Genomic DNA, 27066 nt, shown 5'->3' with positions numbered 1-27066 from the left:
GAAGGCTGTCGGAGCCAATCAAGCCGCCTCCAGACCTCAGCACGTCGCCTCGGCCGCGCGCTGTTATTTCTCCTCCATTCTCCCGCCTCCGGGTCTCGCCCTAGGGTGCCCGGGGAGGCGAGGACCCCAGGTGAGAGGCCGGGGGCCCCGGGGGGGTGGGAGGCCCGAGCGGTTCGGCCCGGGAGGCACGACGGGCTGGCCCGGGGCTCAGGGCGTGTCCGTCGCCGCCTGGCTGCTCGCTCGACACTGTTCGCTCCTACCGGCTGTAGATGGAGCTGTCTGGGTTCCTGCAGCCTCCGACGAGCCTCGGAGTGTTTCTCTTTAAACGGCCTGAGAGGGACATGCCTCCCAGGATGCAGTTTGTATCAACATGGCAGCTGCTGTGCAGCTCCCCTGCTGAAGAGGCGCCGGGACGGCAGCGCAGCTCGCAGCCGGGGCCGGGGCCGGAGCCGGGGTCGCAGCCGCGGCCGCAGAGGGGCCGGTGCTGAGGGCCGGGGCCCAGCTCGCGGCCGGGGCGCAGCCCGCCGGGCCGCCCGCACCGCCGCGCGACCCGCTCCGACGCCGCCGCCGGGCTCGGCCGCTCCGTCCCCGCCCGCCCCGCGCAGGCCGGGCCCGACGGCCGCGAGAGCCCGGGCGGGGAAGGCCGGGCCGGGCCGGCGCCGCCTGTGGAGAGCCCAGGGGCCGGCCTGCGTGGGGCCGCGCGGCGGCGGCGGCGGCGGCGGCGACTCCGGCCCGGGCCGGACAGCACAGGGCCATGGCCGAGGCGGCCCCGGCTCCTGTGAGGGCGGCCCGCGCGCGCACGGACGCGCGGACTCGGGGCCCTGGGGACGGCCTGCGCGTCCCGGGCTCGGCGGCCCGGCCTGGGGTCTCGGTAAGGGACGGAAACGCCGCGACGTGGGGGCGGGGGACCCGGAGGGCTCGCGCGCCCCTGCTCGGTGGGGGCGGGGGCTACGCGCGGGGAGCCCGCCGCCGTCCGGGCGCGGCTGCGGGGACGCCAGGGGCCTGGCACGCACGCGGGCCCGGAGGCGGGCTCTCGGGCGGCGCGCCTCGTTCTCTGCGGAGCCGGCGCCGCGTCCGTCGGGGTTGCCGCCGCACGTTTTCCGCAGAGCTCGGCCCCGCCGAGACTCCCGCGGCCGGAGCGCGGCGCTGACGCGGTTCTCCCCATTTCGCAGAGCGGGGACACTGAGGCACGGACACCTGGCGGCGACGGGCCCTGCCTGCCCCAAGGTCACGTAGCGAGTCATCCGTGGCTCGGCGCCCGCGTCCTCAGAAATGCCTGCCTCCGGGCCGCGGGCCTGGACGGGGAGGGGGCGGCCCTGGCGGCGGCCTCCCCTGGGGTGGGGGCCGGGGCCGGCGCTCGGGCGACGCGGCCCGTCGGGGGGGAGGTGACGGCCGTGTGGGAGGCTGGGCAGCGCCCAGCCGAGCGTCCCCGGCGTGAGGAGCAGGTGACCCTCGGGCTCGGGCGCCTCGGCCTCCAGTCTCTGCGTCTGGGGGACCCGGTCGAATTCTGGGTGTCCGGACGGCTGGGGTCTGGGGAGCAAGCTACTAAGGGTTTGGGGGCTGGTTTGCCTCTTCAGTGGACCATTCTTAAAAATCAGTCTCAAAGTCTCCCCGCAGACCTGCTCTTTGAGATGCAGTAGCCGTGTTGTGAGGAGGATTGCTGCATGGGGGGCAGTGCCCTGAGCCTCAGTTTCCTGTTGTGTGCAGGAAGGGGTCGGGATATAGAGCTTTCTAAAGAGCCTCTCAGGTCTTACAAAAAATGATCATAATAATAAGAATGATAATGATAGTATCAATAATAAAACTCTTGGGAAAATAAAATAAAATGATTTTTAAATGCTTAGATCTCCAGGACTCTTGAATGGTATATAATTCTGGGTGAACCACACTGGGTCTTACAAGACAATGGCACGGCTTTCTTTATAAGTCAGGTGTGATTACGTATTTTTCTGCGAATGAATGAATCCTGGAGACCCCATCCTCTTAGGATACATGGGGTAGGGAAGGTGGGTTAAATCCTGTGAAATGAGAACCAGAAGAATTCTCCCCCTGCCCCCAAGAGTTTGCGAATGCAAGCTTATTAAACTCACATTTTATATTTACAGCTCCATTCCCCTCTTTGGCCATTTCTTTCTTAGGGTAGTTTCAAGCCACAGGTTTACTGGGACTGGTGAAATGACAGCAAGGGGCTTTTATTTGGGGGTGGTGGAGGGGATGTGCTCCCGTGGCCCCTCATTGCTCTGCAGTCCTCCAAATCTGGAAATGGACAGAGACAGTCTAATCATAGAGAGCAAAGAACTGGTATTTTCCTTTGAGCTCTGAGTAGACTAGTTAGTAAAGATGTCTTGTGCTAATGGCTTAATTTACTGTCCTGAAGCTTCTCTTCATTTTTTCAGTTAAGCCCCTGTATTACTAAGGGGACTAACTTGGCCCCTGGGGATTTCCCCTTCCTCCTACTAGTTGTAGGCAAATACCCTAATCCCCCTGTGAGGACAGGGCCATACATGTGCCTATTGTGTTGCCTTATGCTCATCACTTTCCCTGTGTCTGAGGCTCCTATCCCAGAGGGTCGTCCAGCCTTGCCCTCGCCTGTGAAGAGTTGAGAGGTGGCTTAGTTGTCGACAAGCCTTCAGTTTCAGGGCTCTGTGATTCCCTTGAGAGTGCTCGCAGGATTTGGTGTATGTGCCCATGTGTGTTTTTGGAGGGGGAGAATCCATAGTTTGCATCAGCTTTTCAAAGGGGTCCCTGACCCCAGCATTAGATGGAAACGTCTACGGGCAGGGCCTTCCCACACGTCTTTGTTTAATCTCCAAGCCTCCGAATCTTAGAGGTAAAGAGGATTCAGAGCACATACTGACCAGCTGTCTCATCTGACAGATGAGGCCTAGAGGCGACCTACAGTGTAGGCGGAAGCCCAGGCTCTGGAGCCAGACTGCTGTGTGACCTTGGGCCAGTTACTTGGCCTCTCCAGGCCTCCACAACTTCCTGTGCTAAGTGTGGATAAGAATTCTAGTGGTCCCTGTCTATAAGGTTTTGTGAAGAGTAAATTAGATAACGCTTTAAAACACAGCTCATGGCACATAACAAATGCCAGATAGTTGTCGGGGCTGACTCATTAGCCCTCACACCTGGTTCCCTGCAGAGCTGTTGGATCGTACGACCTCAGAAACCTTTTGCCTGAACAAGGCCTTAAATCTTCAATCCTTGTCTTAAAAGCGTGAGGCTGTGTCAGTTAAGCTACACATAAGTGAATGAATGAACAAATGAAAGCAAGCAAGCAATAGAGGTATAAATAGGTTTAGATGAGTCTGAGAGATGACTCAAGGAACTTCATTATTGACTCTAATAATTTCTTTGTAACCCAGTCATTTATACTATTCATCCACCAGACGCTTGTTGGGCACACACTGTATTTCAGAGTGGACACCAGGAATATGCTAATTTTCAAACGAAGAAAGGGAAATTTCAGTTACTTTAAAGCTCACTTCTATATAGCACACAGTAATTGGCCATTCAGCAGATTCATTGAAGGAAGAGTATGAGGGAATGGACAAACGGTGATATAGAAGAAATTCTATTCAGTTCCAATAAACATGTTGACATTCTGGATAGATAGATACAGAGCTGGTCACTCAGAAGACCTTGGCTTCACTTCTGTGATGACACAAGCATATTCCCTGAACATGGACATGACAAGGTGGGGAATGGGGAGAGTGTGAATAATTGAAACCCCCTTCAAGTAATTGAAGGAACCGGTCTTTATTTTGCTCCTAGTCCCCACCAGCCTTGACACAGCTCACAGAACTGGTTGACTTCAGCTTTGCTTCTGGTCCTTCCAGGCCTCCTTTCCTCCTCTTTCCCCACCTCACGAACCATGGGGGGGACTCCGGATGGCCAGGGTCCACCTACCTGCTGGGGACCATCAGCCCCAGGAACCTTGGCTCCCTCAGGAGAGTCTGAGTGGCCACTCCCACACCTGTCTCAGTGTCTGTCTTCTTCTCTGTGTGTAGCAGGAGCCAGCCTGAATGCACGGTAGCCCGTTCAGCCTCTCCAGCAGGGGCTGGGTCCATTGAACGTGCCTCAAAGGCAAACCTCTACCATATCAACCCTTTGAGAAATGTTATTAAGTCAACAATGCAGATGTTATCAAGGAGTCTGGGAAGCTGAAGGTACTTGTGTGTCATCGCTGTTGGACAAAGTGGGGGAAAAAACATGGGCACCACGACTGCCTGATAATACAAGTAGAAGCGGTGGGGCCGGATGTCAAGTTCACCTTCGGGGTAAGGACCTTGACAGAACCAGCCCCAGCTTGCTGGCAGTCGTAGGCTAGCCTGGCATTGACAAAATTCTGCTCTATTGTTTTTCAAAGTTTTATTCTGTTTAACGCTCGGTGCTCGAGGAACTCAGTGAAGCAGCAGCTGTGTCAGGTATTGTGACCCTTGTTTGATGGATGAGGACCCTGAGAACAGAGGAGTTGAACAACTGGGCCAGGGCAACCCGGGCAGCATTGGTGCAGACAGGACTGAAAGCCAAGTGTTCTAATTCCAGGCCAGTAGCCTTTCTCCTCTCCACACCACTACTCACGAGATGACACCCGTGCAGTGTATGTTGTGATAAAGGAGATGGCTCTATAGAAGCAGAAGGTGACATAACCATCTTTTATTTGTTGTTATGAGCAGTTGCCATTGATGTGTAGATCAATGCTAGGGTCTCAGGAAGAGATTCATGTCCATGGAACATATCTTATTGCTACGAAGCCTGAAGCCCTTTTAATGTAGGTACTTATGTTGGGGATTTATTTGCCAGCTGGAGACTCTGGCCTTCAATCCTGTCCTTTCTTTCTGGAACACAGGTCCAGCAGCTGGACATGGAGACCCAACGCTCTTCACCTCTGTCATTCCCCAACGTTGTGCAAGAGGAAACCCCGCGTCAGGCCCCTGCTGGACTCCCTCGAGAAACTCTGTTCCAATCCCACGTTCTTCCCCCCAAAGAAATTCCTTCTTTGTCTCCCGCCATTCCCCGGCAAGGCTCCCTACCCCAGACTCCCAGCGCTCCCAAGCAACAGACTTCTGGCCGAATGCCGCATGTGCTCCAGAAGGGACCCTCACTCCTGTATCCTGCCGCTTCCGAGCAAGAGACTCAGATCCAGGGCCCCCTGACTTCCCAAGAAGAGGCCCCGTATCTACCCCCAGCTGCTGCTGAACCAGAGATCTCGCTTCTCTCCCACTCCACCCATCATCAAGAAGCCCCACTCCACTCCCCCGAAGTTCCCGAGAGAGACCCCTTGACCCTTTCCCCCACAGTTCCCGAGACTGACATGGACCCCCTGCTCCAGAGCCCGGTTTCCCAAAAGGACACCCCCTTCCAGATCTCTTCTGCGGCCCAGAAGGACACACCACTCCCAACGGCGGAGATCACCCGCTTGGCCGTGTGGGCTGCCGTCCAAGCGGTGGAGAGGAAACTGGAGGCCCAAGCCATGCGGCTCCTGACCCTGGAGGGCAGGACTGGGACAAATGAGAAAAAGATAGCCGACTGCGAGAAGACGGCCGTGGAGTTTGCAAACCACCTGGAGAGCAAATGGGTTGTGCTGGGGACCCTGCTGCAGGAGTACGGGCTGTTGCAGAGGCGGCTGGAGAACATGGAGAACCTGCTGAAGAACAGAAACTTCTGGATCCTGCGGCTGCCCCCAGGCAGCAATGGAGAAGTTCCCAAGGTAACTTTATCCCAACCGGGGCTTCCCAAGGAGTGACCAGGACTGGAATGTGTTTTAGGAATTTAATATCAAAGAAAGGGAAAGCCATGGTTAAGAAGGAAAACAATATGATGATACCTAGTCACCAACTTCACATCGCTGAGAACAGGACGCAGCAAAACCAGACGATTTCTCCTGTTGATAAAAGCATAGGCTATAGATCAGAGAGATGACCTGGTGATGGGGGCTGTCAGTGTAGAAGGCGTTCAGTCTGTGATGTCTGAGCATGAAAGGCAAATTGAAGGCCAAGTGGTCAAGCTGTGGACAAGCGTGAACCTGTGTGGTTCCCCGTGGAGGTGGAGGGCGGACTTGGTGAAATGTTACAGGGCAGTGTCCTGCTCGACATTTTTATCAGTAAACTCATAAATCACGTTCATGCCAGTAAAAATATGATTTCCAGAGGTATCCTAAAAAACCAGAGGATGGTTAGATTTTAGTAGTATTTCCCAGAGGAAAGCACTTAAACGTGAACTGGTTTTCTTTCTGTTCTTTTATGCCACTGCCCCTTTTCACAGCCTCATGGAGGGAAAACGTGTGGACCGTGTTGCCTAGGCCAGCACTTTGCAGATTGTATTGTGTACACGAATCACCTGGGGATCTTACTAAATGCAGAGTCTAAATTAGTGAGTCTCGAGTGGGGCCTGCGAGTCTGCATTTCTAGCAAGTTCCCCAGTGGTGCCATTGCTGCTGGTCTGCAGACCACACTTTACAGCAGCAAGGACTGTCCTGTTAGAGAGGAAAAGGACCAGACATCACGGGGCCCCGACTCTCTCGGGCCAGGACAGTGGCTGAAGCCTCCTGATTTCTAGAGAAGTCCTTGGTGAAAACCCACAGCTGGGGCTCTGGGCCTTTCCCACTCCATTCCTAAGAGTTTTGAAACAGGCCCAAGGGGCCAGAGCCATTGCCAACCTTGGGATCTGGCAGCTGAGGGCCCGTGATGCCTTCCAGTTGGTCCGAGCTGAGCTTGTTGTGTGGTTTCAGGTCCCTGTGACGTTTGACGACGTGGCCGTCCATTTCTCGGAGCAGGAGTGGGGGAACCTGTCCGAGTGGCAGAAGGAGCTGTACAAGAACGTGATGCGGGGCAACTACGAGTCTCTGGTTTCCATGGGTAAGGACACGGCTTCGCTGCCCGCGGCTTCCCGCCTGCTAGCTGGGGGTTCCTTAGGAGCCCCAGGAGCTCTGAACTCCCAGAGACAATTTTCGAGGGCTCAGCAAATGAGAGCAGACACCCACATACCCACATACCTCAGTGCAGCACAGATCAGCACAGCTCGTAAGCAGAGACTCCCCTCTACCTGCGGGGGCCGGGGGACAGACTCAGACGTCAGCAGTCTCTCACCTTTATATTATTTTCCCCATGGCCCCTATATACGTATATATACATATATATCTCTCTCTCTCTCTTGAAATTAGTTTGTCCAGCAAACTATTATTAAGCAGAGTGTGAGGTGCTTTATGAGAATGACATTTAATCCTCACACCTTGCCCGTGTGGGAGCCGGGACAGGTGTCAGCCCTCCTGATAGACCGCCTAGGTGGCTGAACACTGCCCTCGATTGAGAGCTTACGTCCCCCAGGTTCTCGTCCCGCTCGCGCAGAGACGAGGTATGACCCGGGGAGTAAACGGTCGTCCTAGGTCCCTACCAGGAAGTTGCGATTTCACTGGGATCTCTCATACCCCGCAGTCGGTGGATTCTTGTTGTTTTCGCTAACGAGAGTATTTGAGGATGAAGACCTGGGAAAATAGGCTTTAGTTTTATGTTTCCTTTTCTCTGATATGGGGAACTCTTTGGGCACAAAAGAAATTAGAAAAACATTAAATAACGCTGTTGTATAGAAAATCCGATCCCTGCTGGAATTGTTAATTTTATACATCTATACCTCTCCATGGGGTAACTTTTTATTTTCTTCTGTTCTTTTTAAAGTATATACATGATTGTGAAAATGCAACAATTTAGATTTGTATAATAAAGAGCAGTCCCCACCCGCAGCCAGCACCGCTCCCCAGAGGTAACCACCGTGAACCCTTGGGCCGATATTGTCTCTCATCATTTTGCTGCACTTGTGCACATGCGGTTTGTGGTTTGCACAAATGGGATCCTTCACTTAGTTTACCTAACAGTAGTCAGAGCCAGCTTTCCGTGTCAGCGCGGAGGCCTGCTCGAAAGACAGTGCAGTGTTCCCGATGAACCGTCGGGCTGTTGATACAGAACTATTGATGGGCAGCTGCCTGAGTCCCTCTTCTCACCGCCACAGAGGGTTGCAGTCAGCATCTCTGCACTTGTGCTCTTCCGTGAATATTTCAGTGGGATGGATTCCGGGAGGTGGGCTTGCCGAGGAAAGAGGGTGCTCGCTTACAATGTCACGGGCACTTCCACGGGCCCTACCCAGGGCTGTGTATGTTCACGTAACAGAGTGTGACGACGCCATCTCCACACCCTGCCCGGAACTGAGGTTCTCCTATTGCAAAGATTTGTCTTTTCTGATGGTAAAAAGTGACGCTGCATTATTGTTACATGTATGTCTTTGATGATTAGGGAGCTTGTGCATCTTTTAATATGTTTATTGGCCATTTGCATATTTTCTACGAATTAGCCATTCATATCTTTGATTTTTTATTTTACTAACTGTAGAGGCTCTTTATATATAATACGGACATTAATCCTTTGCCTTATTTTTTACAAATGTGTGTGTGATACTATTTCCTCCAAGTTTCTTTATCTTTTAAATTTATTTCCAAAGAACTTTAAACTTTTTGTAATGTAAAAAAAGACCTATCAGTGTTTTGTTTCATGGCTTCTATATTTTATCAAGATCCGTTTTTTAATTTATAAAATTTCAAATATCTTCTCCCTTTGTCATGAAAACCTGAGCTGGCATGGGCCACCTGTGAGCCACAGATGACCAGTTTCCATCAGTGGGCAAAGTGGTGCCCCACTGCTGGTGCCGCTGGGAGGACCCGGGATGCGGTTAACACACACATACACGCGCGCACGCACACACACTCTGTGGCCCCGAGGAGAAGGGCTGGAAACTTGGCCCTTCCTTCTGCAGCATTGCCGGCCTTGGGTAGGGCAGCTGCTCCCGATGTCCCACTCACACAGGTGACATCTTTGTAGCATCCAGTGCGAACTCACCCCATAGGATATCTTCTTCGCTTCCTCCTGCACAGACTATGCAATTTCCAAACCAGACCTCATGTCTCAGATGGAGCGCGGGGAGAGGCCGGCCATGCAGGAGCAGGAGGACTCAGAAGAGGGCGAGGCGCCTGCAGACCCCAGTGCCGGTGAGTGGCTGCCAGGCGGCCCAGGCCTCCAGCGCTCAGGGGGCCCCGCGCGGGCTGTTACAACCCACAGTAGGCCCTGGTGGGCTGTGTTAGCAGGCTGAGTGCCTCAGGGAAGCCTGCAGGTGCTGGGACCTGCCTGGGGCCTCCTTGATCACCGTGGCCCTAGCGGCTGAGCTAGGAATCCCGTTGCGGTCATTGTCTCGGGGAGCTTTTGACGTGACCGAGCATCACCTCACTCTGCGGGAAACAGAACCAAAACTGGCAGAAAGGCGTTCCCTTGTCGGGATGCTGGTGCTGGTGAGCCTCGAGCTCCCAGAGGAGGGCCACGTCCCTGGTCCTGTGGCCAGTGAGTGGAAGGACAGGGACAGACACGGACTTTACCTGAAGCATCCTCCCGTGTGTGGGGCGGGGTCCAGATGAGGCAGTGAGGTGAGGCGGTGGAGAAGCCCAGGCCCGCCTGGCCGTGGGCTCGGGTGCAGACGCCAGCGTCGGGCTGCCGGCGATGGAACCCCGGCTTCTCTGCGTCCTCGCCCTGTGGTTTTTGTTACTCGGCCTTTTGGAGGCCCGCTTTCTCATCCGTGAAACAGGACTGGTACTGATAGCCAGGGCCTGGCGTGCTGACCAGCAGGTTCCAGTGGCCCAGGACACGCCAGCTGCTGTGTCCGTTTGCGTGGGGAGCCGTCCCTTCCCCAGCGGCCGCTCAGCAGCCCTCACACTTGCACGGCAGTGCTTTCGGGGTGTGATTTGTTGTTTGGAATTGCCCTGGGCCTTGCTTCACTTCCCTTGAAGGTCTTCCGTGGGAGGAGATCCTTGTCCTTTGTAGCCAGATGTCATGGGTGATCCTGTCTTTTGAAAAAGGAGGATAATCTAGCAGGAGAACTCACTGGGGCCAACAGCCAGGTCTTGTATGAAGCAATGTCATCGGCTCTGGCACCAGGAGGAGGTCCAGAATCACGTGCAGTCATGTGGGCCCCATGGAGCGAGAGCAGAGGTAGCTTCCAGAAGAGGCAGGACCCTGAGGAAAAATAAGTGCTGGCGTGTTTCAGAGAAACCCTAAACCGTCATTACTCTCTAGAGATTTGTCTGGAGATTTAAATGGAGGGAAGAGGCGGATCCTGAATTCATCTGGCAGAAAAAAAGATGGATTTAAAAGTAGATGAGGGCTTCCCTGGTGGCGCAGTGGTTGAGAGTCTGCCTGCCAATGCAGGGGACATGGGTTTGTGCCCCGGTCCGGGAAGATCCCACATGCCGCAGAGCGGCTGGGCCCGTGAGCCATGGCCGCTGGGCCTGCGCGTCCGGAGCCTGTGCTCTGCAACGGGAGAGGCCACAACAGTGAGAGGCCCGCGTACCGCAAAAAAAAAAAAAAAAAAAAAAAGCAATACTAAAAGCAGATGAGGTGAGAGTGGGTGTCGGGGGACACGGTGTGGCACGGGGCAGAGTGATCTTTTGTTTGGAGGAAAACAAGTCTGTATGTGAAAGGTTTGAGTGGCCGCATCCAAAAGCAGGTGTCAGTGGGAACAGGGAGATTCAAAGGAGAAGAAATCAGAAAGAGGGCTTGGGAGGCAAAGAATGAGAAAGGTGAGAGATGGTTTGTGGTAAAAATCCTAGAACCCATCCGATGTCCCCATGGGGTTTTGTGGTCCGGGTACTGCTTTTGTAGCATCTTCTTAGAAGGGCTGGGATGGGAACGTGGACCCCTTCCCCTGTCTGCTTGTTCACACTCTCATCACAGGTGGGCCTCCCACAAAGTGGGGCCAGAATTGAGAGCAAATCACTCTAACCCCCTCGGCCCCAGGCGGGGTTCGTTCTGGCACAGGCGCGTCTAAGGCCGGAGCTTCTGTGGGCAGCGGCGGCCTCACAGAGGCTGCCTTGTGTGGCTGGAATGTGCCATTTGTTCCACTCACCGTCTCAGCCACTAGGAGCCTGACTGGAGGGAGGACAGGCGAGGAGCGGGAACCACCGTCCCGTGGGCCAGCTGTAAACTTGCACTTCTGCGTGTGTGCAAGGCCCTGGCCTCAGGGTAGCACGATTGTCCTGTGAGTGTGCAGTTATCAGAGCCAGTGGTCACCTGTCATTCGTGTGTCCTCCCCCTTAGAAGAGTGGCCACAAGGCCAGCCCTGGGCCAGACCCAAAGGGTGAAACCAACTGAGAATTTTCGTGGTTCCAAATACACCGAACCTGATAGTTTTGTGAACTGGCTGAGTAAATGCATTCAATAAACTAGCATTTATGCTTGGGATCCCTAAGGGCAAGGAGACCTGAAGGCGACTCAGGTAGCGACCCTGCTCTCAAAATCCTCCAGGCCGGGGCTCCCATTCCTGACTCTTTAAGGGCAAATAGGAGGCCTGGGGAAGCCAGGGACCATTGTCACCTAACAAATTAGCAGAATAAAACAAACAAGCCAGAAGCCATGGCTGGAATCCAAGTTCTCATACGGTGTACATAGTTTCAGTCTTTTTAAAAAGCAATTTGATATTTTCTGGTCTTCAAATATGTTTTAAATATTTAAAATGTTCATTTACTTAACCTAATAATTTCCTTTCTGAGAGTCTATAGCCTAGAAAAGAATCCAAAAATATGGATTAAGATGTACAAATATTATATTACATTATGATAGATGGTTATACAGCCACTAAAATCACACGTGAAGAGTTTTTACACCATATTTTCACTTGTATGTTTATTATTAAGTTCATCTAATATTTTTTGTACCAGGTCCTATGTCAAGAGACTGATGTTAACAAACTAAACACCCCACATATGTAAAAATACAGCCAGCCACTGTGACAGTGCTGTGGAGACAGGCATCCAGGGCTCTGGGACACACAGCAGCAAAGGCCTTACTGAGACCAGGCGCTCAGCAAAGGCCTCGGAGGAGGTGGGATTTTTCTTGGAAGCCCGAGTGGGAGTTCTCGTTACTCGGAGGAGAACTCCTCAGCGGGAGGAAAGGCTGGAAGCGAGGGGGCTCTCTTTGTAGCCCAGGTAGGAGGCCTGGCATAGCCCAGGGAGCACAGTGGGTATTTGCGAGGTGTAGTTTGGCGCCGGTGGCTGGCGGATGTCGAATGTGAGGAGAGGGGGTCCCGCGGGTGAGTCCAGGTCCTGACGTGAGTGAGGGGGTAGGTGGGGGACAACAAGAGGTTCCAACCCAGAGAAACGATAGGAACGCGTTAGGTGTGAGGTCCCAGGACACGTCAAGGAGGTGATGTTGAGAAAGCAGCTGAGTAAAGGAGCCTGGAGCTCACAGAAGAGCCCTGAGCTAGAGACAGACGTGTGGGCCTTGGTAGCGTGGACGGGATCAGCTTTCCCAGCCTGGATGGGAGAAGAGAAAGAGCACGGCCTGTGCCCTTGGCTTGGGGCCCTGACTGTTAGAGTAGATTTGGAGAGTTGGAATAATATGGGTCTGGGTGGAGCCCAGGTGTTAGTTTTGTTTGTTTGTTTTTAAGCTTCCAAGGTGATTCTCATGTGCAGCCAGGGTTGAAAACCACTGCTGTAGGATTTGGAAAAAGAAGGAGGAACCAGAAGAATCAAAGGAAACAGGAGTGGCCAGACAGGTAGCAAGAAATTAGGGTAGTGCATTGTTGAGTATTTCAAGAGAAGTGTTTCCGGAAGGAGGGAGCGTGGTTAACAGTGTTGAATTCTGCAGTGTGGTTTAGTTAGGCAAAGACTGCGCCAAGTGTCCATTGGATTTGCAGATTGGCAGCATCAGTGACCTTAGCAAGAAAGAAACGTTGGCGGCATGGTTGAGGTGGAAGCCTGCGAGTGGGTTGAGGAGTGGATGGGAGGCGAGGAAGTGGAGATCATTCCAGTGTAGCTGTGGGTGGGGAAGAGAAACGCTGGTGGGCCAGGCAGCGTAGGGACTCTTGTTTGCTTAAGATGGGGGTTGCCAAAGCCTGTTTGACATGTTGACAGGAATGAGCCAGTCGATAGGGGAAGTTAATGGTATAGAAGTGGATAATGTAGGGACTTCCCTGGCGGTCCAGCAGTTAGGACTCCGCGCTCTCACTGCCAAGGGCCCAGGTTCCATCCCTGGTTGGGGAACTAAGATCCCTCAAGCCACATGACATAGCCAGAAAAAAAAAAAAAAAAAGAAGTGGATAATGTAAATGCAATAGGAAGTCAACAATGTTAACAAAACTAGGGAAAAAATGGGATGGAAACATACCCAAATCATATTTCTCTATGTTTTTTAGAATTTTCTGAAGTGAGCGTATATTACTTCTTATTCAGTAAAAATAAGTTTTTTAAAAAACAACGCATGAAGAAAGACTCCAAGTTAAAGGTGGCAGATTGACCGTGTGTTTACTCCCACCTCCCCAAGTCCTTCTAAAACGAGAGCAAAGGGACTTTTTTTTGAAAGGAACGGACAAGGAGACAATGGCAGCTAAGTTTTGGAAGGCTGAGAGCAGATGGCTGGGTGATCACTGATTGAGAAAGCAGAATCCAAAATTGGTGTTAGGGAAGAAACCCAGTTTGCACTCCACCCCCATCCCTGCTCAAGACTCAGGAACTAGCGGTACCAGAGGTTCCAGGTGTCTTTGGAAGTGGGAGTAAAGGTGAGGCTAAAAACAGAGCATTGGTCAAACATCTTAAGAGGCCTTGAGACACTGCCATTCCCCTCCATTGCTTCACCGACCCTGGTAGGTGACCAAGCCTTATTCTCTGGAGATGGTGAACAACAGGGTTTCTGGATGTGGACACCAGGCACAATTGGGGTGGGTGCCATGTTGAAAACAAGGGAATGAGTGAAGCTTGACAGAGATGTTGAGCTCTCTAGCCTTCTTCCCTAACCTGAATCCCAAAATGATGCTCACATCCAAGATTAAAACCTCAGGGCAGGATACTGGAAGAGTCTTATCTGGAGATGCTTGGGGCCAGTCCAAGAGATTTCCCAGGGAAATGACCTAGCTAAACAATCCTGCTGGGAAACCAAGCCCTACCTGAATGCACCAAACTTGCAATTCTCTTTTGAATATTCAACTTTTAATATAAATGGACAACCAAGAACCACAAGACATTTGGGAAGAGCCTCTAATATACAAAGGGGAAAAAAAGCAGAAAAAATAAATTTCAAGGAAACAGAGACCATATGGGGTGGGGGGGGAGTATGTTTAAATACTTATATATAGTTATACATTTAAAATATACATTTTTTCATAATCTTAGAGAGATAAAAGAAGTGAATGTATCCATGACAAAAGTATAATGCTTATCTAAAAAAAATAGAAAGGAACTCTTAGAAATTAAAAATATAATAATGCAAATTAAAAACTCAGTAGCAGTGTTAGAAAATAAAGTTGAATACACAGCCCAGAAAATAGAGCAAAAAGACCAAAAAGAAAATAGGGAGAGAATAAGAAAAGTAAAGGATGGAAGTCTAATGTCCAGATAATAGAAATATCAGGATAAAAAATAGCAAAAACAGGGAGAAGGGAATTAGAGATGAAAGACTTCAGGAAAAATTCCCAGCGCTTAAAGACGGCTTTCCAGATTGAAGGCCCCACCAACGGTCCAGAACAGCGGATGAAAATTGACCCAGCCTTAAATACTTCAGCAAGAAATTTCAGAGCAACTGAGGACCCAGGAGATCTGACAAACTTCTGGGAGAAAGACCAGGTTCATACAAAGGAACAAGAATTAGAATGGCATTGGACTTTTCAACAGTATTGGAAGCTACAAGACCGTAGAATAATTCCTTTAAAATTCTTTAAATTTTAAAATTGGAAAATACTTCCCAACATTCTAGAATTTGATATCTAGACAGACTAATCTAATTAAATATGAGAGTGAAATCGAGACACTGAGATGTTCAAGGTCTGCCACATGCCCTTTCTCAAGCTGGGGCAGGTACTTTGCCAAATGAGGAAGTAAACCAAGAAAGAGGTGTAAGGAGCTCCAGCACAAGAGAGGGGAAGGAATCCCTGGGGTGCTGCCGAAGGGGATCCCCAAAAGACAGCTGTGGATCTGGAGGTACCAGTCCACACTGGAGCATACCAGAGGTTCCAGAAAAGTTTTCTTCAAGTAGGTAAAACTGAGAATCCCCATTATGTTTGGATGTTCTGAGAGGAGGGTTGTAGAGCAGGGTGGGGGGAGACACTGGGGCTGACTCTGGTAATTGATAGTAAGCTAAGCAAAAGAAAAGAAAACTAGCTCCAGGGGGAAGCCAAAAGGTTTACAGGCATAGAAGAGTACTTATAGTATGCTACATGGTTCAATTTTAAATAGCATTTACATAATCCAATAATGTAAACACCCAACATTAATTCAACCAAAATTACAGGCTGGGAAAAATCAGGGATTTGGAAGAGGTGTGGATGGTTGGGGAAGAGGTGGTCCTCACCTCCAGCTCTTGGAAGTCAGTAGATTATGCTTAAAATTGAAAACTCAAGGAGTAGCAATGCCATTGTGTTATGTAGAGTTATGAATATCAGTGACAAAAGAATCAGCTAGAAGAATTGAAAGTGATTGCCTCTGGGGAGCAGGTTGGGGGGTAGAGGGGAGCTTCTTAAAAATGAGGTTTGAAGAACCCTTTATCCCTCTGGCCTATGTGTACATATAACTTTTTAAAGAAGATTTAGAAAATTAATATACCGAGGTTTAAAAAAATCTAACAGAAAGTGTAGCCATGAAAAGGTTGGAAAGCCTGTGGCAGCCATCATTTCTGTGCTTTGAGCTGGTGGAGAAAGTTAATGTGGCCACACTTTTTTTTCACTTACCAATGAAACTCTGAAGTTGCGTCAGTGTAATTCAAAAAGAAAAAATGCAGAAAGAGTGAAAGTCCCATATAATTCTCCCTCAATAATCAACAGCTCGGGGCTTCCCTGGCGGTCCAGTAGTTAGGACTCCACGCTTTCACTGCCCAGGGCCCGGTTCAATCCCCGGTCGGGGAACTAAGATCCCACAGTCTGCATGGTGCAGCCAAAAAAAAAAAAAAAGAGAGAGAGAGAGAGAGAAGAGTCAACAGCTTATTCCTTCCAATTTATGTGCACATAGTCACTCACTCACACACACACACACACAGCCTTAATTATATAATACTTTCTCATTGTTAAAAAAATTTCTTCAAACAATATAGAAGTACATTGTTTAGCAACTTGCTTTTTCCAAAAATATATCTTTGACATCTTTACATGTCAAAACATGTAAGTCCCTGTTTTTTAAATAGCAGACTGTAGTATTCTGTGTATTGATTTCATACTTTAAATAAACTCCCATTGATATACATTTAGAGTCTTTACAAGTTTCAGTGCTTCATTAAAGATCCTTTATAAGTAAATCTTCATGCACTCATCTGAAACTTATTTAGAAATAGACTTTCTGGGTCAAAGGATATACCCATTTAAAAATTTAATAGATATTAGCAAATGCCCTTCAAAACAATTGTGCCCTCATCTATACATGAGAAAACCTGTTTCCCCACACCCATGCCAACAGGTGGTATTATCTTTTTATTATTTGCCGGAGTGATGGGTAGAAAAGACAATATTTTGATGTTTTCATGAACTCTGTAAGAGTGATGTTGAGCATATTTTCACGTATTTATTGGTCACCAGTATGTCTTATTTATGAATTATCCTTTGCCCATTGTTCTTTTGGATTATTCATCTTTTTATTATTGATTTATAAAAGCTTTTTAAAAATTAAGGATATTAACTGTAGTCTGTCTTACATATGCAAATATGTTTCCAAATTTATGGTTTACCTTTGTGTGTATCTGTGATATAGCTGTTTAAAATTTTTGTGTTCCAATTTATTAATTTTAAGTTCCTATGTATTCAGATTTACCAGAAATTTTCTTTATGGTGGGTGGGCTTCATACCAAGTGCAGAAATACTTACTTGGCCTGTTTTATTCAGTAAACATTATGATCACAGGCCTGGGACCTATGAGCTTTTCAAAAATCTATAAAAATATTTGAAAGCTGAAATAAGATATTTTTTGCTCCAGAAAACAAAAAGAAAATTACAAAATATAAATAATTAAATGTTTAACTGTGTCTCCCAATATAACATTATACCAGCTTCATTAATTATTAAATTTAGTGTCCACAAACATTTAATACGTTTGAAAACAATTTGTAGCAGAGATTTTTCCCATCTCAGAAGAGTTCTTATGAAGAAGTGTGATTACAGAGATTAACAACCAATCACAAATTAAATGTTTCTTATCACCAATGTCAAGGCAAAGCTACAAAAAATTTTTTCCCCAAAATTTACACCAAAAGATTATAGTTGATATGTGTTGTGCACATTTAATATGTTTGGTGTGACTGACCAGACAGCTTCCAGAAGGAATCTCTGAAGTCCCAGAGGGTCTCAGGGTAGCCTGTTCCTCAGCTCAACGCTGTTTAGAAAAAAAGAAACTAAAGAAAGGAAGGAAGGAAGGAGGGAGGGGAAAGAGCTGTGCTTTTCTCTAATACTAGTATGATTTCATTATTTATGTCTAAAGTTTTGATTCATCCATAATTTATTTTGAGGTGAGATATGTGAAGATGGTTTTTTTTGGTTTTTTCCTTCTAGTCAGGAAGCCAGCTGTCTCCACTTCATTTACCTAAACCTTTTCCCACTGGTTTGAAATGCTACCTTTGGTCATAAACTATATTCCCACAGTGTATGTGTCTTTGATTAATTTTTTTAATGGGAGAACAGATTACTGCTTATGAATGCAGTCTGGTTGTCAGAACTCTTTCAGAAGTTGTTTGGGGCAGAGAGACCTCTCTGGTGGGAAACACTGGTTTCCCTGCTGTCTAACAGGCGGGGGAGAGGCACGAAAATGTGTAACCGATGCACATTTCAAGGGAAAAAGAATTAGATGCCATAGAGAGGGGCAGACGAGTGCTTGGGGGGTCAGAGAAGAGCACACTCACGATGGGCTAAGAGCGGCCTGGGTCGTCTGGTGGAGTGGGGGTCTTGAAGGAGAGGTAAGGATGGGAAGGCAGTGGTCTTCGGGCTGCAGTACCCATGCCCCGGGGTACAAGAGCCTTTCCAAGAAGGCACAACACAGAGGGCTTTGCGGGTTCGGCTTCCAAGTCTTTGTCCATCTGTTCTCCTTCCTAACACGTATCAGTGAGGGCACTGGACACCTGCGGCCCCTCTAGTGCAGGTCCTCATCTCCCATGTCTCCTACCATTGAAAAAAAAAGAGGAGGCACCTCCTGCCCATCCTGCCTTATTATGGAGTGTTTCTCTGATGTATAAAAAGCCCTCTGGCTCACGAAACAAAGAGACAAGCCAGAATGTTGGGGGACAGGACCAGAAGTACATTGGTGGCTCTGGGGCCTGGATGGCGAATTCTTTTGGAAGTTCGATCATTTGGAATGCTTAGCTTTCGACAAAATTGAAAGAGAACCTAATTAAGTTGTCAGCTAATAGGTCATTAAAAACAATTTTTGATGATATGTTAACCATGTGCTTTTGCAGTATTTGTAATTCAGAAGTTCAAAGAATGGAGTGATGATTCCATAACAAAGCTCCCGCCAGCCCAGCTACAGATCTATGTAAATGAGCTCTCCCAATGGTTATATTTATAAAAATGAAAATAGGAGCAGATTTTATTCTGAACGCTGTCTCATTCAAGCAATAAGAATATTCATTCTCAGATAAATGAACTAATTGGGGAAAAAGTCCCCATCCATCCTTGGAAGAGATACATTTCCTACAGGTTTTTGGTTTCCTATCTTGAATAATTATTTTTCATTCCACAATAATAATAACTAGGGATGACTTAAGCCAGGCAGACAAGTCACACGTAGAATCCTGTGGTTACTGGAAATGAAAGCAAAATTCATCTTTCCGTTTACATACACATTTCTGTGCAGTAGATGAGGTGATCAGGAAGGCACCTAAGCATAAAAATATGTTCTATTAGGCTAAAATCCTGTGGATAAAGTGGGAATGGAAATAGAAGTCCATGGTGAAAAGGGATGATATTAAAACTTCAAGTATCAAAGAAGAACTTGTTCATGTATTTTTTAAGGGAATAATGGTGGGTTTTAAATTGCTAGGGTTCTTAGATTCCATTGGCAACATTAAATGGCAATGGAAGAGTTTATTTTAAAACATCAATATTTACAATACTCCAGAAATGACATCCTTAGCAGTGATTGAAGCATTTTGTGTATTTATTCAAAAAGGTGCAAACGGGTACATGGTTTTTAAAACTTACCTTCGGGAGGAGGCAAGCAAAATATCTTCGGGAGTTCTGAAGTCAGGGAAGGTATCTTTCCGATGCTGGAGTCATAGTTGCGGATGTCATGCAGAGCCCGGAAGAGAGGAGGCCAGAGGAGGGGCGTGGGAGGAAGGGGATGCAGGGGGATGACGTCGAGCTGGAGCAGGAGGAAGCCCAGGATGTGAGTGTGGATGACTTTATGTTTTCTGTAAGACAGAGAATAGGATGGAGAGTCAACTTGGAGGGAAGGTAGGCACGGTCTGCGTGGAAGGCTGTGGGGAGTGCAACCTGGGACATTAGGGCTGCTTTCTGTGTGGTCCACTCCCCAGCTGTTGGGAATTGATTACTTGGCTGATCAGAGAGGAATTAAAGGATTGCCAAGCATCCAAAAGAACCCAGCTTTAGGTCATGTGCCATCAGTTGCTAGCATGACTGGGCGGTCTGCTTTCTGGGCAATGTGGTTCACTTTAGTGTGGGCGGGACACGTGGACACGGCGAAGGACAGTGAGGGGCTTTGTTCACTGGGTTCCTGGTGCCTTTTCTTTCTTCCACAGCGCTTAATCACCTTCTAACATACCATATAATTTATTACTTATGTTTACTGCCTTATGTGAGATGTAGGAGAGCGGGGAGCTATGTTTTGTTCACTGATGTGCCCCACCATTAGAACATGCGTGGCACATAGGTGGTGCTCAATAAAGAGCTATTGAATAAACATTCAAAGGATGAATGAATATGTTCATGCATTATGTGTTTATAATTTCCTTAATTAACAGTGATTTTCAACCTTTAAGGGGCTTTATGCTAGCACAGCTCTGCCCATATGCAAGAAAATAAAGTTGAACCCCTACCTCACACTATACACAAGATAAAAAGAAATTTCAGGTGGAATAAAGAGCTAAATGTAAAAAAGAAAACAATAAAAAACCTGGGAATAAAATCTAGGAGATCAGATGAACCATCTAGGACCACAGGAGACCCTCTTAACTAAGACAGAAAACCCAGGAGCCGTAAGAAAGAGGGACATATTTGACAAGATGAAAACTTTAGGAAAGTTATATGATAAAAGGTAACACAAAGTCAAAGACAAATGATAGATTTGGGGGAAATATTTGAAATGCCCGTAAGAGAAAATGGGTTATCTTTAATACAGGAATCAAAGGACTCTGACCAATTGACAGAACACAGTTCACATAGAATCAAGTCTAAAAGGCCAATAAATAAAAGAAATGATATTCAGATTACCCTCGTCAGGGAAGTAGAATTAAAGTATCAGTAAGTTGTCACTTTATACCCATCAGACTGAGGAAGATTAAAAAGAGCAGTGGTGTCTTGCTGGCAGGCACGTGGGGAAAAGGGCTGGTAGAAATGTGAATAGTCACAGCCTGTGGAAAAGCAGTCTGATGACATCTATCAGAATCTAAAATATTTTGACCCTGCAGTCCCACTCCTGGGACTCTCATAAAAATAAAAGCACTATTTTATGGTTAGAGATATAAACACATGTTTATGACAGTGTTGTTCACCATGGCAAAAGCCTGGCAGCAGAAAGTGAATGTTGTCAATAAGGAAATGGTGGAACGCGTTGCTGTATCATCCTCACTGTGGAATATACACAGCTTTGAAAAGGAATGCGTTAGCCTACAGAAGTCGGTGTGAAGGGATTTCTACAAGATATTTGGGGGAGAAAAGGAACATAGAGGGTTATGTATAAGGCAGTTTTATTGTTTTTAAACCAGTAATGGCCAGAAAAGAAAAACATAAATGTAAACGTGCTGTGATAAATCACTACATAAGCATAGAGAAAAGTGTGAGGGCAGTTATGGGAATTACCTGGGAAGGTCGTACCTGTCGAGTGGGGAGTGAGGAGAAGGGGAGGCAAGTTAAAAGGGGAAAAAATACTGCACTAAAGAACAAAAATGTGCGCTGGAATCCTGTTTATTGAAAGTGTGATGCCTACGTGTGTAACGACATTTGAAATTAACCTACAGATGTACAGGCAGATTAAAAAAAAATGTCAGGGCCATGTGTGTAATCAGATGCTGTTTAACGAAAAACTAACCCCGCAGCCCCTCTTGTACCTGTAAACGGGGGCCAGGAAGGGGCTGGGGGCCTCTGGTCTGTAGGACACCTGGTGGGGAAGTGTTGAAAAGGTGTGTGGGGAGACCAGACGATTAGCCTTTTCTTTATTCAGCTTGGTTGAGGGGGAGAGAAACTGTTGCCTTTGGCTGACCTAACCTGGGAAAGGGCATTAGGATCTCTTTCTAAAAGAAACCCTTATTTTCAAATTATAGGGGGTCAAGGAAACAAACTTGGCATCTATTTTAACTTGACTCCAGTTCATATTCAAGGCTACACAGTGCCCATGCCTACTCACTGCCAACTCAGAATATTTCTTCAGGGTGTCTAAAATAAGAGTTTGGGAAATATAAATTCTAGGGCCACAAAACCCTGGGCAGGTGGAATGAACATGTTCTGGATTCTTTTGCCCTCCCCCCACCCCGCCCCCACCTCCTCAGCTCACGACGGGATTGTGATTAAGATCGAGGTGCAGACCAACGACGAGGGCTCCGAGAGTCTGGAGACGCCGGAGCCCCTGATGGGCCAGGTGGAGGAGCACGGCTTCCAGGACTCGGAGCTGGGGGACCCGTGCGGCGAGCAGCCGGACCTGGACATGCAGGAGCCGGAAAACCCGCTGGAGGCCTCCACGGAGAGCTCAGGCGAGTTCAGTGAGCTCAAGCAGATGCTGGCACAGCAGAGAAGCTGCGCGGGTGAGTGGGGGGCTGGTGCCTGTGGGGAAGCTGTGGTCTCCTTTAGAGAGGTGCCGTGACCCTGAGGGCACAGCAGGTGTGACAGGACCAGGCGTGGCCTCAGGTACAGCTTCCCTGCCTCGGGACTTCAACGCACCCATCTCCCGGCAAGGAAAGGGGGTGCTAACAGCCGGAGACCAGGTCAGAGGAGGACCTCAGGGGCTGGCGGAGATCATCTCTCCGACCCCCTCCCTCTACAGGCAGAGAAGGTCCCACACTAGCGGCAGCGCTAGAACTTCCATCTCCCGACGTGTCCTTGGTCATTCCCTTGTCACACTGGCAGCCTCAACTGGCTTGAAGATTTCCACCCGTGAAGAGCACATCTTTGTAAATGGCCGAGGCTGCTTTTTTCTGGTAGAATGTAGGCATCATTTTTGTTTAATCACAAAGCCTCAGGGTCACCATTCTGCCCATTCTTGCTCCCTGTGAGGACAGGGAGACAGTGAGGAAGCGGGCTTGCAGCAGCATGGCCAGGACATCTTTTGTGGTCAGTTTTCTGATGCTAAACTGTCCTCGCAGGCCTGAGAAAAGCCCTGTCTGATTATCGTGAGGTATTTTTTTAAGTACACTACTAGACTTAGCCGCTATTTTATTCAGGAATTTGACAACTCTATTCATAAATGAAGTGAACCTGAACTTTCCTGGAATCATCGTTAAGATTATACTAGACTTATCAGAGGAACTGGGAAGCCTTTGCTCTTTTGTTCTGTATCCTAAAAATAATGTGTAAGATAGGAATTCTGTGTGCTCCTTGAAAATTTGGTAGAACCCACTTGGGTTTTGCTTTTTGTCTGTATGTTTTGTTTATGTGCAAAAGAGTCATTAGCCGTCATATCAATGACTATATTATTTATACTTAGAAATGTATCCACATCCATTTTATTTAGGTTTTTAGAAGTATTGATGATTTAAATTTTTTTTTCCATTTTATTTTAATCCCTTGCAGTTTGCCTTTTTGCACATAAAATATGGACATTGTTCTTGGTCAAAAGATGTGTATCTAACTCCTAATATTTAAATAATTTCATGATATTCGAGAAATCTTCTTAATATACCATGTTGTCTTTCATTAGAGAATAGTGAAAGACACAAGGCAAGTTGTGAGAATTCGTTGAATGGGAGCTTCATAAGAGCAATTCCAGATTGCCCTTTGAACACTCCCATTAATTCTGTTAGTACCATTTAGTAATACTGTAAGCTTTTTGTGGGATTTCGAGACCTGAATTTTAGGGCCAACTGTTTCATTCTTATTTCATTAAGAAAAAACAACTTGGAAACTCAAGGAGAGTTTAAATCTTCCAAGGCCCATATTTCCCCCTCTGCCTTTCATAAACAACCCTATTTTCAGGATAAACACCAGGGCAATGAGTTACCAACCTCTGAAGCTGCTTCCTCCTTCCTGATCTTTTAAGCAACGTGTTCCAGGGATGTTCTGGGTCACTTCCTGCTGAGAGTCCTGACAGGACCCAGGCAGCATTGTCTTAGGACGGGAGGCCTGAGCTGGGACTTGGCACACCTGTGTTCTGATTTGAACACTGCCACTTAACTGGGCGCAGAGGAGTGGCTGGAAGTGCTGTGGCCTCGCGGTCACTGACAGACTTGAAGACCGTGGCCAGGTCACGAACACTGCCAGCTTCAGTTTCCTTATCAGCTGAGGGGACAGACTAGCTGGTCCTTAAATTGCAAGCTCTGGAAAGGTCTGACTTTATTTATTTGGAGACATTACTTGATAGTGCCAAGCTCGGATGCCCCAAGTCTGTGAAATGGGGATAATTGTTGCTTGACGTCTCCCATAAGATACTGTGAACATGAGAGCATAGGTGTGAGGTGCTTTGAAAAAGTTCTCATTTGTTTGCTTTTGAGAATTCTGCAGATGCAGACTATTACAGTAGTGCATCTTCCATCTCACAGGTGGACTCAAAAGTGAATGACTTTCTCATGTCACACAAAGTCGGCGACTAAAAATAGAGCTCCCCAATTAAGTGTTTAGGGAGGGCCAGGTAAGTTCAAGGCACCTGAGATAATTCAGATAGGTGCTGAAGGCCTCTCCTTTTCTCTCGGACTTACATTCTCCAGGGACCCTGTAGAACAGCCAACATCTTAGGTCCTAAAGGGCCAGGCTAGAGGGCGGAGGGCCGGCGGCGGAGGAGGACATCCACCATTTGGGGTGTTCGCGGAACACTCACCGCGTGTGGGGCATTGCACACCCGAGCTTGTGGCAAAGACAGAGGAACCCCCCCCCCAGCTTCAGGGTCAGGGCTGGTAGAGTCTGTGCAGGTGAGTCATCCACCTGTGCAGGTGAGGTGCCCCGTCAGGAGGCGGGGTTCTTAAGTCTCGGGGAGGCGCCCCCGCACGTGCTAGCGGTTCAGGGGGGCTTGAGGGATGCAGGTCGGGATGGTCAGGCAAGGTTTTCAGGAGGAGACAGGATTGGAGCAGGGTGTTAAGTAATGGGCACGATTTGGAGACACGGGAGGCGGGTCAGTAAAGGCACCTGAGGAGAACTCTCCAGGGGAGTCCAGGAAAGGAGACCAGCGAGGCTGAGCAGAGTTCAGGGAGACGAGGCCGCAGAGGGGGACGAGGCTGGGAACCTGAGGAGTCAAGACCCTTTGGACTCTGGCGGTAGAAAGCCAGTCCTCAAGTGGCTTAAGTAAGAAAGGGGTGTTTATCGGCGTGGAGAGCTGGGAGGCCCTCGAGCGTGCCGGCCTCGGGCGCCCAGGGCCGCGGCCTCTCCGGAGCGCTCTGCCTCTCGCTGCCTTCTCTCCTGCCGGTCCCTGCCCGCCGGCGGCGTCGGGCCATGGGCACACGCAGCGCCTGCGTCCCACCACGAGGACGCCGTCGTCCCTGCTTCCTCCGCATAAAATTCCACGGCAGGCCTCCGACTGGCCCATTTTAGGCCTGGGCTCCTTACTGGGCCAGGCTCCGCGGCCGGCCCGGCTTCCCTGGGCTGCGGGAGCGGGAAGCTGCGTTTTCCCGAAAGCAGGCCGTGGGGCGGACGATGCCCACGCAGTGCCGCGGGCGAGGGCGAAGCGGGGCTTACCTCCTCCCGGTTAGGGGCGTCAGGCAACACCTAACGGCATCTTGTCTCTCTCTCCCCCCGCCGCGCGTCCCCGGAGCAGAGGGGATCGTGATCAAGACGGAGGAGCAGGAGGACGAGGAGGACGAGGACGAGGAGGACGAGCTGCCGCAGCGCCTGCAGCCCCTCGGGCAGCTGTCCGGGAGGTACGAGGCCGGCATGTACCCGCCGCCCCTGCCCGGGGAGCTGTCCCCCGAGGGCGAGGAGAGCCCCCCGCCGCTGCAGCTGGGGAACCCGGCGGTGAAGAGGCTGGCGCCCCCGTCGCACGGCGAGCGGCACCCGGGTGAGAACCGGGGCGCGGCCAGCCAGCAGCAGCGGAACCGCCGCGGCGAGCGGCCCTTCACGTGCATGGAGTGCGGCAAGAGCTTCCGACTGAAGATCAACCTCATCATCCACCAGCGCAACCACATCAAGGAGGGGCCGTACGAGTGCGCCGAGTGCGAGGTCAGCTTCCGGCACAAGCAGCAGCTCACGCTGCACCAGCGCATCCACCGCGTCCGCGGCGGCTACGCCTCGCCCGAGCGCGGGCCCGGCTTCGCCCCCAAGCACGCGCTCAAGCCGCGCCCCAAGTCGCCCAGCTCGGGCAGCGGCGGCGGCGGCCCCAAGCCCTACAAGTGTCCCGAGTGCGACAGCAGCTTCAGCCACAAGTCCAGCCTCACCAAGCACCAGATCACGCACACGGGCGAGCGGCCCTACACGTGCCCCGAGTGCAAGAAGAGCTTCCGCCTGCACATCAGCCTGGTCATCCACCAGCGCGTGCACGCGGGCAAGCACGAGGTCTCCTTCATCTGCAGCCTGTGCGGCAAGAGCTTCAGCCGCCCGTCGCACCTGCTGCGCCACCAGCGGACTCACACGGGCGAGCGGCCCTTCAAGTGCCCCGAGTGCGAGAAGAGCTTCAGCGAGAAGTCCAAGCTCACCAACCACTGCCGCGTGCACTCGCGCGAGCGGCCGCACGCCTGCCCCGAGTGCGGCAAGAGCTTCATCCGCAAGCACCACCTGCTGGAGCACCGGCGCATCCACACGGGCGAGCGGCCCTACCACTGCGCCGAGTGCGGCAAGCGCTTCACGCAGAAGCACCACCTGCTGGAGCACCAGCGCGCGCACACCGGCGAGCGGCCCTACCCCTGCACGCACTGCGCCAAGTGCTTCCGCTACAAGCAGTCGCTCAAGTACCACCTGCGGACCCACACGGGCGAGTGAGCGCGGGCCGCCCCGTCGCCCGGCCCGAGCCCGGCGGGCGGGGACGGGGCGCCTCCGAGCCCCTTTGCTGTGAGCCCCCCTCTCCCTTCGCCCCTCCCCCCCAAGGACGCGGGGTAGTGAGACCAGGTCGCTGGCTGCCGCGTTTCCCCGGGGCCCCAGGGGGGGAGCGCGGACCTGGGGAACCCCTTCGGGCTGTTAATTTCCTTGACAATAAAATGGATGAAACCAATCAGCACGGGGGGCGTGATTTGGCCGCCGGCCACTCGGAGGGGCGGGGCGGGGTCACTTAGTAGGGGATAGAACTTTATAATTACATTTTGGATACTGTGGTTCTATTTGATAATAATAGAGTAATTTTTAAAAGACGAGCGTTTCCTGTTTGCCGTTTTTGTTTGGTTTTGAAGGGGAGGGTTTGAGAAGGTGGCCGAGGGACGTGTGCCTCGTGTCAGTGGACAGGTTCTGTTGAGTCCTTTTTCTGTGCTCATCCCCCGTGTTGGGGGGTGAAGGGGCGCAGATCCCGCCGTTATAAAGCCGAAAAGGAGAGGCAGACCTGAGCAGCCTGACAGGTGAATGAGCCCGCGGGAGGGTGGAGCTCCCGGCGCAGACCGTCCCTGCGCCCTGGTGTCGGGAGGACAGGGGGTTCAGGAGGGAGGAGGGAGAGTGACAGGTTTGGAAGTTGCTGGAAAGACCGGCAGCAGAAACTGGGCGCCTCCCACAGGCCCAGGAAGCCCTCCCGCCTGGCTTGAAAAGCAGCTGGTGATGGGGTGGCGTGCCCGCGGTGCA

General features: G+C 50.2%; 1 protein-coding gene across 3 annotated transcripts; it reads left to right on the top strand.

The window, feature by feature from the left end:
* On the top strand, positions 1-26648 carry ZNF777 (zinc finger protein 777). 3 transcript variants are annotated; one of them, XM_060108527.1, is made up of 6 exons: positions 1-130; positions 4853-5713; positions 6734-6860; positions 8924-9037; positions 21720-21971; positions 25127-26648. In XM_060108527.1, the coding sequence occupies exons 2-6, from the start codon at positions 4868-4870 to the stop codon at positions 26281-26283; spliced, it is 2496 nt and encodes an 831-aa protein (XP_059964510.1). In that variant the 5' UTR covers positions 1-130; positions 4853-4867; the 3' UTR covers positions 26284-26648. The 3 variants fall into 3 exon arrangements, with proteins under 3 accessions (XP_059964510.1, XP_059964508.1, XP_059964509.1); XM_060108525.1 differs by lacking the exon at positions 1-130 and adding an exon at positions 755-871; XM_060108526.1 differs by lacking the exon at positions 1-130 and adding an exon at positions 1103-1227.
* Positions 26649-27066: the final 418 nt, after the last annotated feature.

The sequence above is a fragment of the Mesoplodon densirostris genome, chromosome 9 (assembly GCF_025265405.1).
Source record: "Mesoplodon densirostris isolate mMesDen1 chromosome 9, mMesDen1 primary haplotype, whole genome shotgun sequence".
Taxonomy (NCBI): domain Eukaryota; kingdom Metazoa; phylum Chordata; class Mammalia; order Artiodactyla; family Ziphiidae; genus Mesoplodon; species Mesoplodon densirostris.
This window is presented reverse-complemented; position numbering and strand designations above follow the sequence as displayed.

Coding starts and splice junctions, on each gene's coding strand:
- ZNF777 (XM_060108525.1), top strand. CDS start 755: ATGGCCGAGGCGGCCCCGGCTCCTGTGAGGGCGGCCCGCGCGCGCACG. Junction 5,714..6,733: donor GCAATGGAGAAGTTCCCAAG/GTAACTTTATCC, acceptor GTGTGGTTTCAG/GTCCCTGTGACGTTTGACGA. Junction 9,038..21,719: donor GCCTGCAGACCCCAGTGCCG/GTGAGTGGCTGC, acceptor CCACCTCCTCAG/CTCACGACGGGATTGTGATT.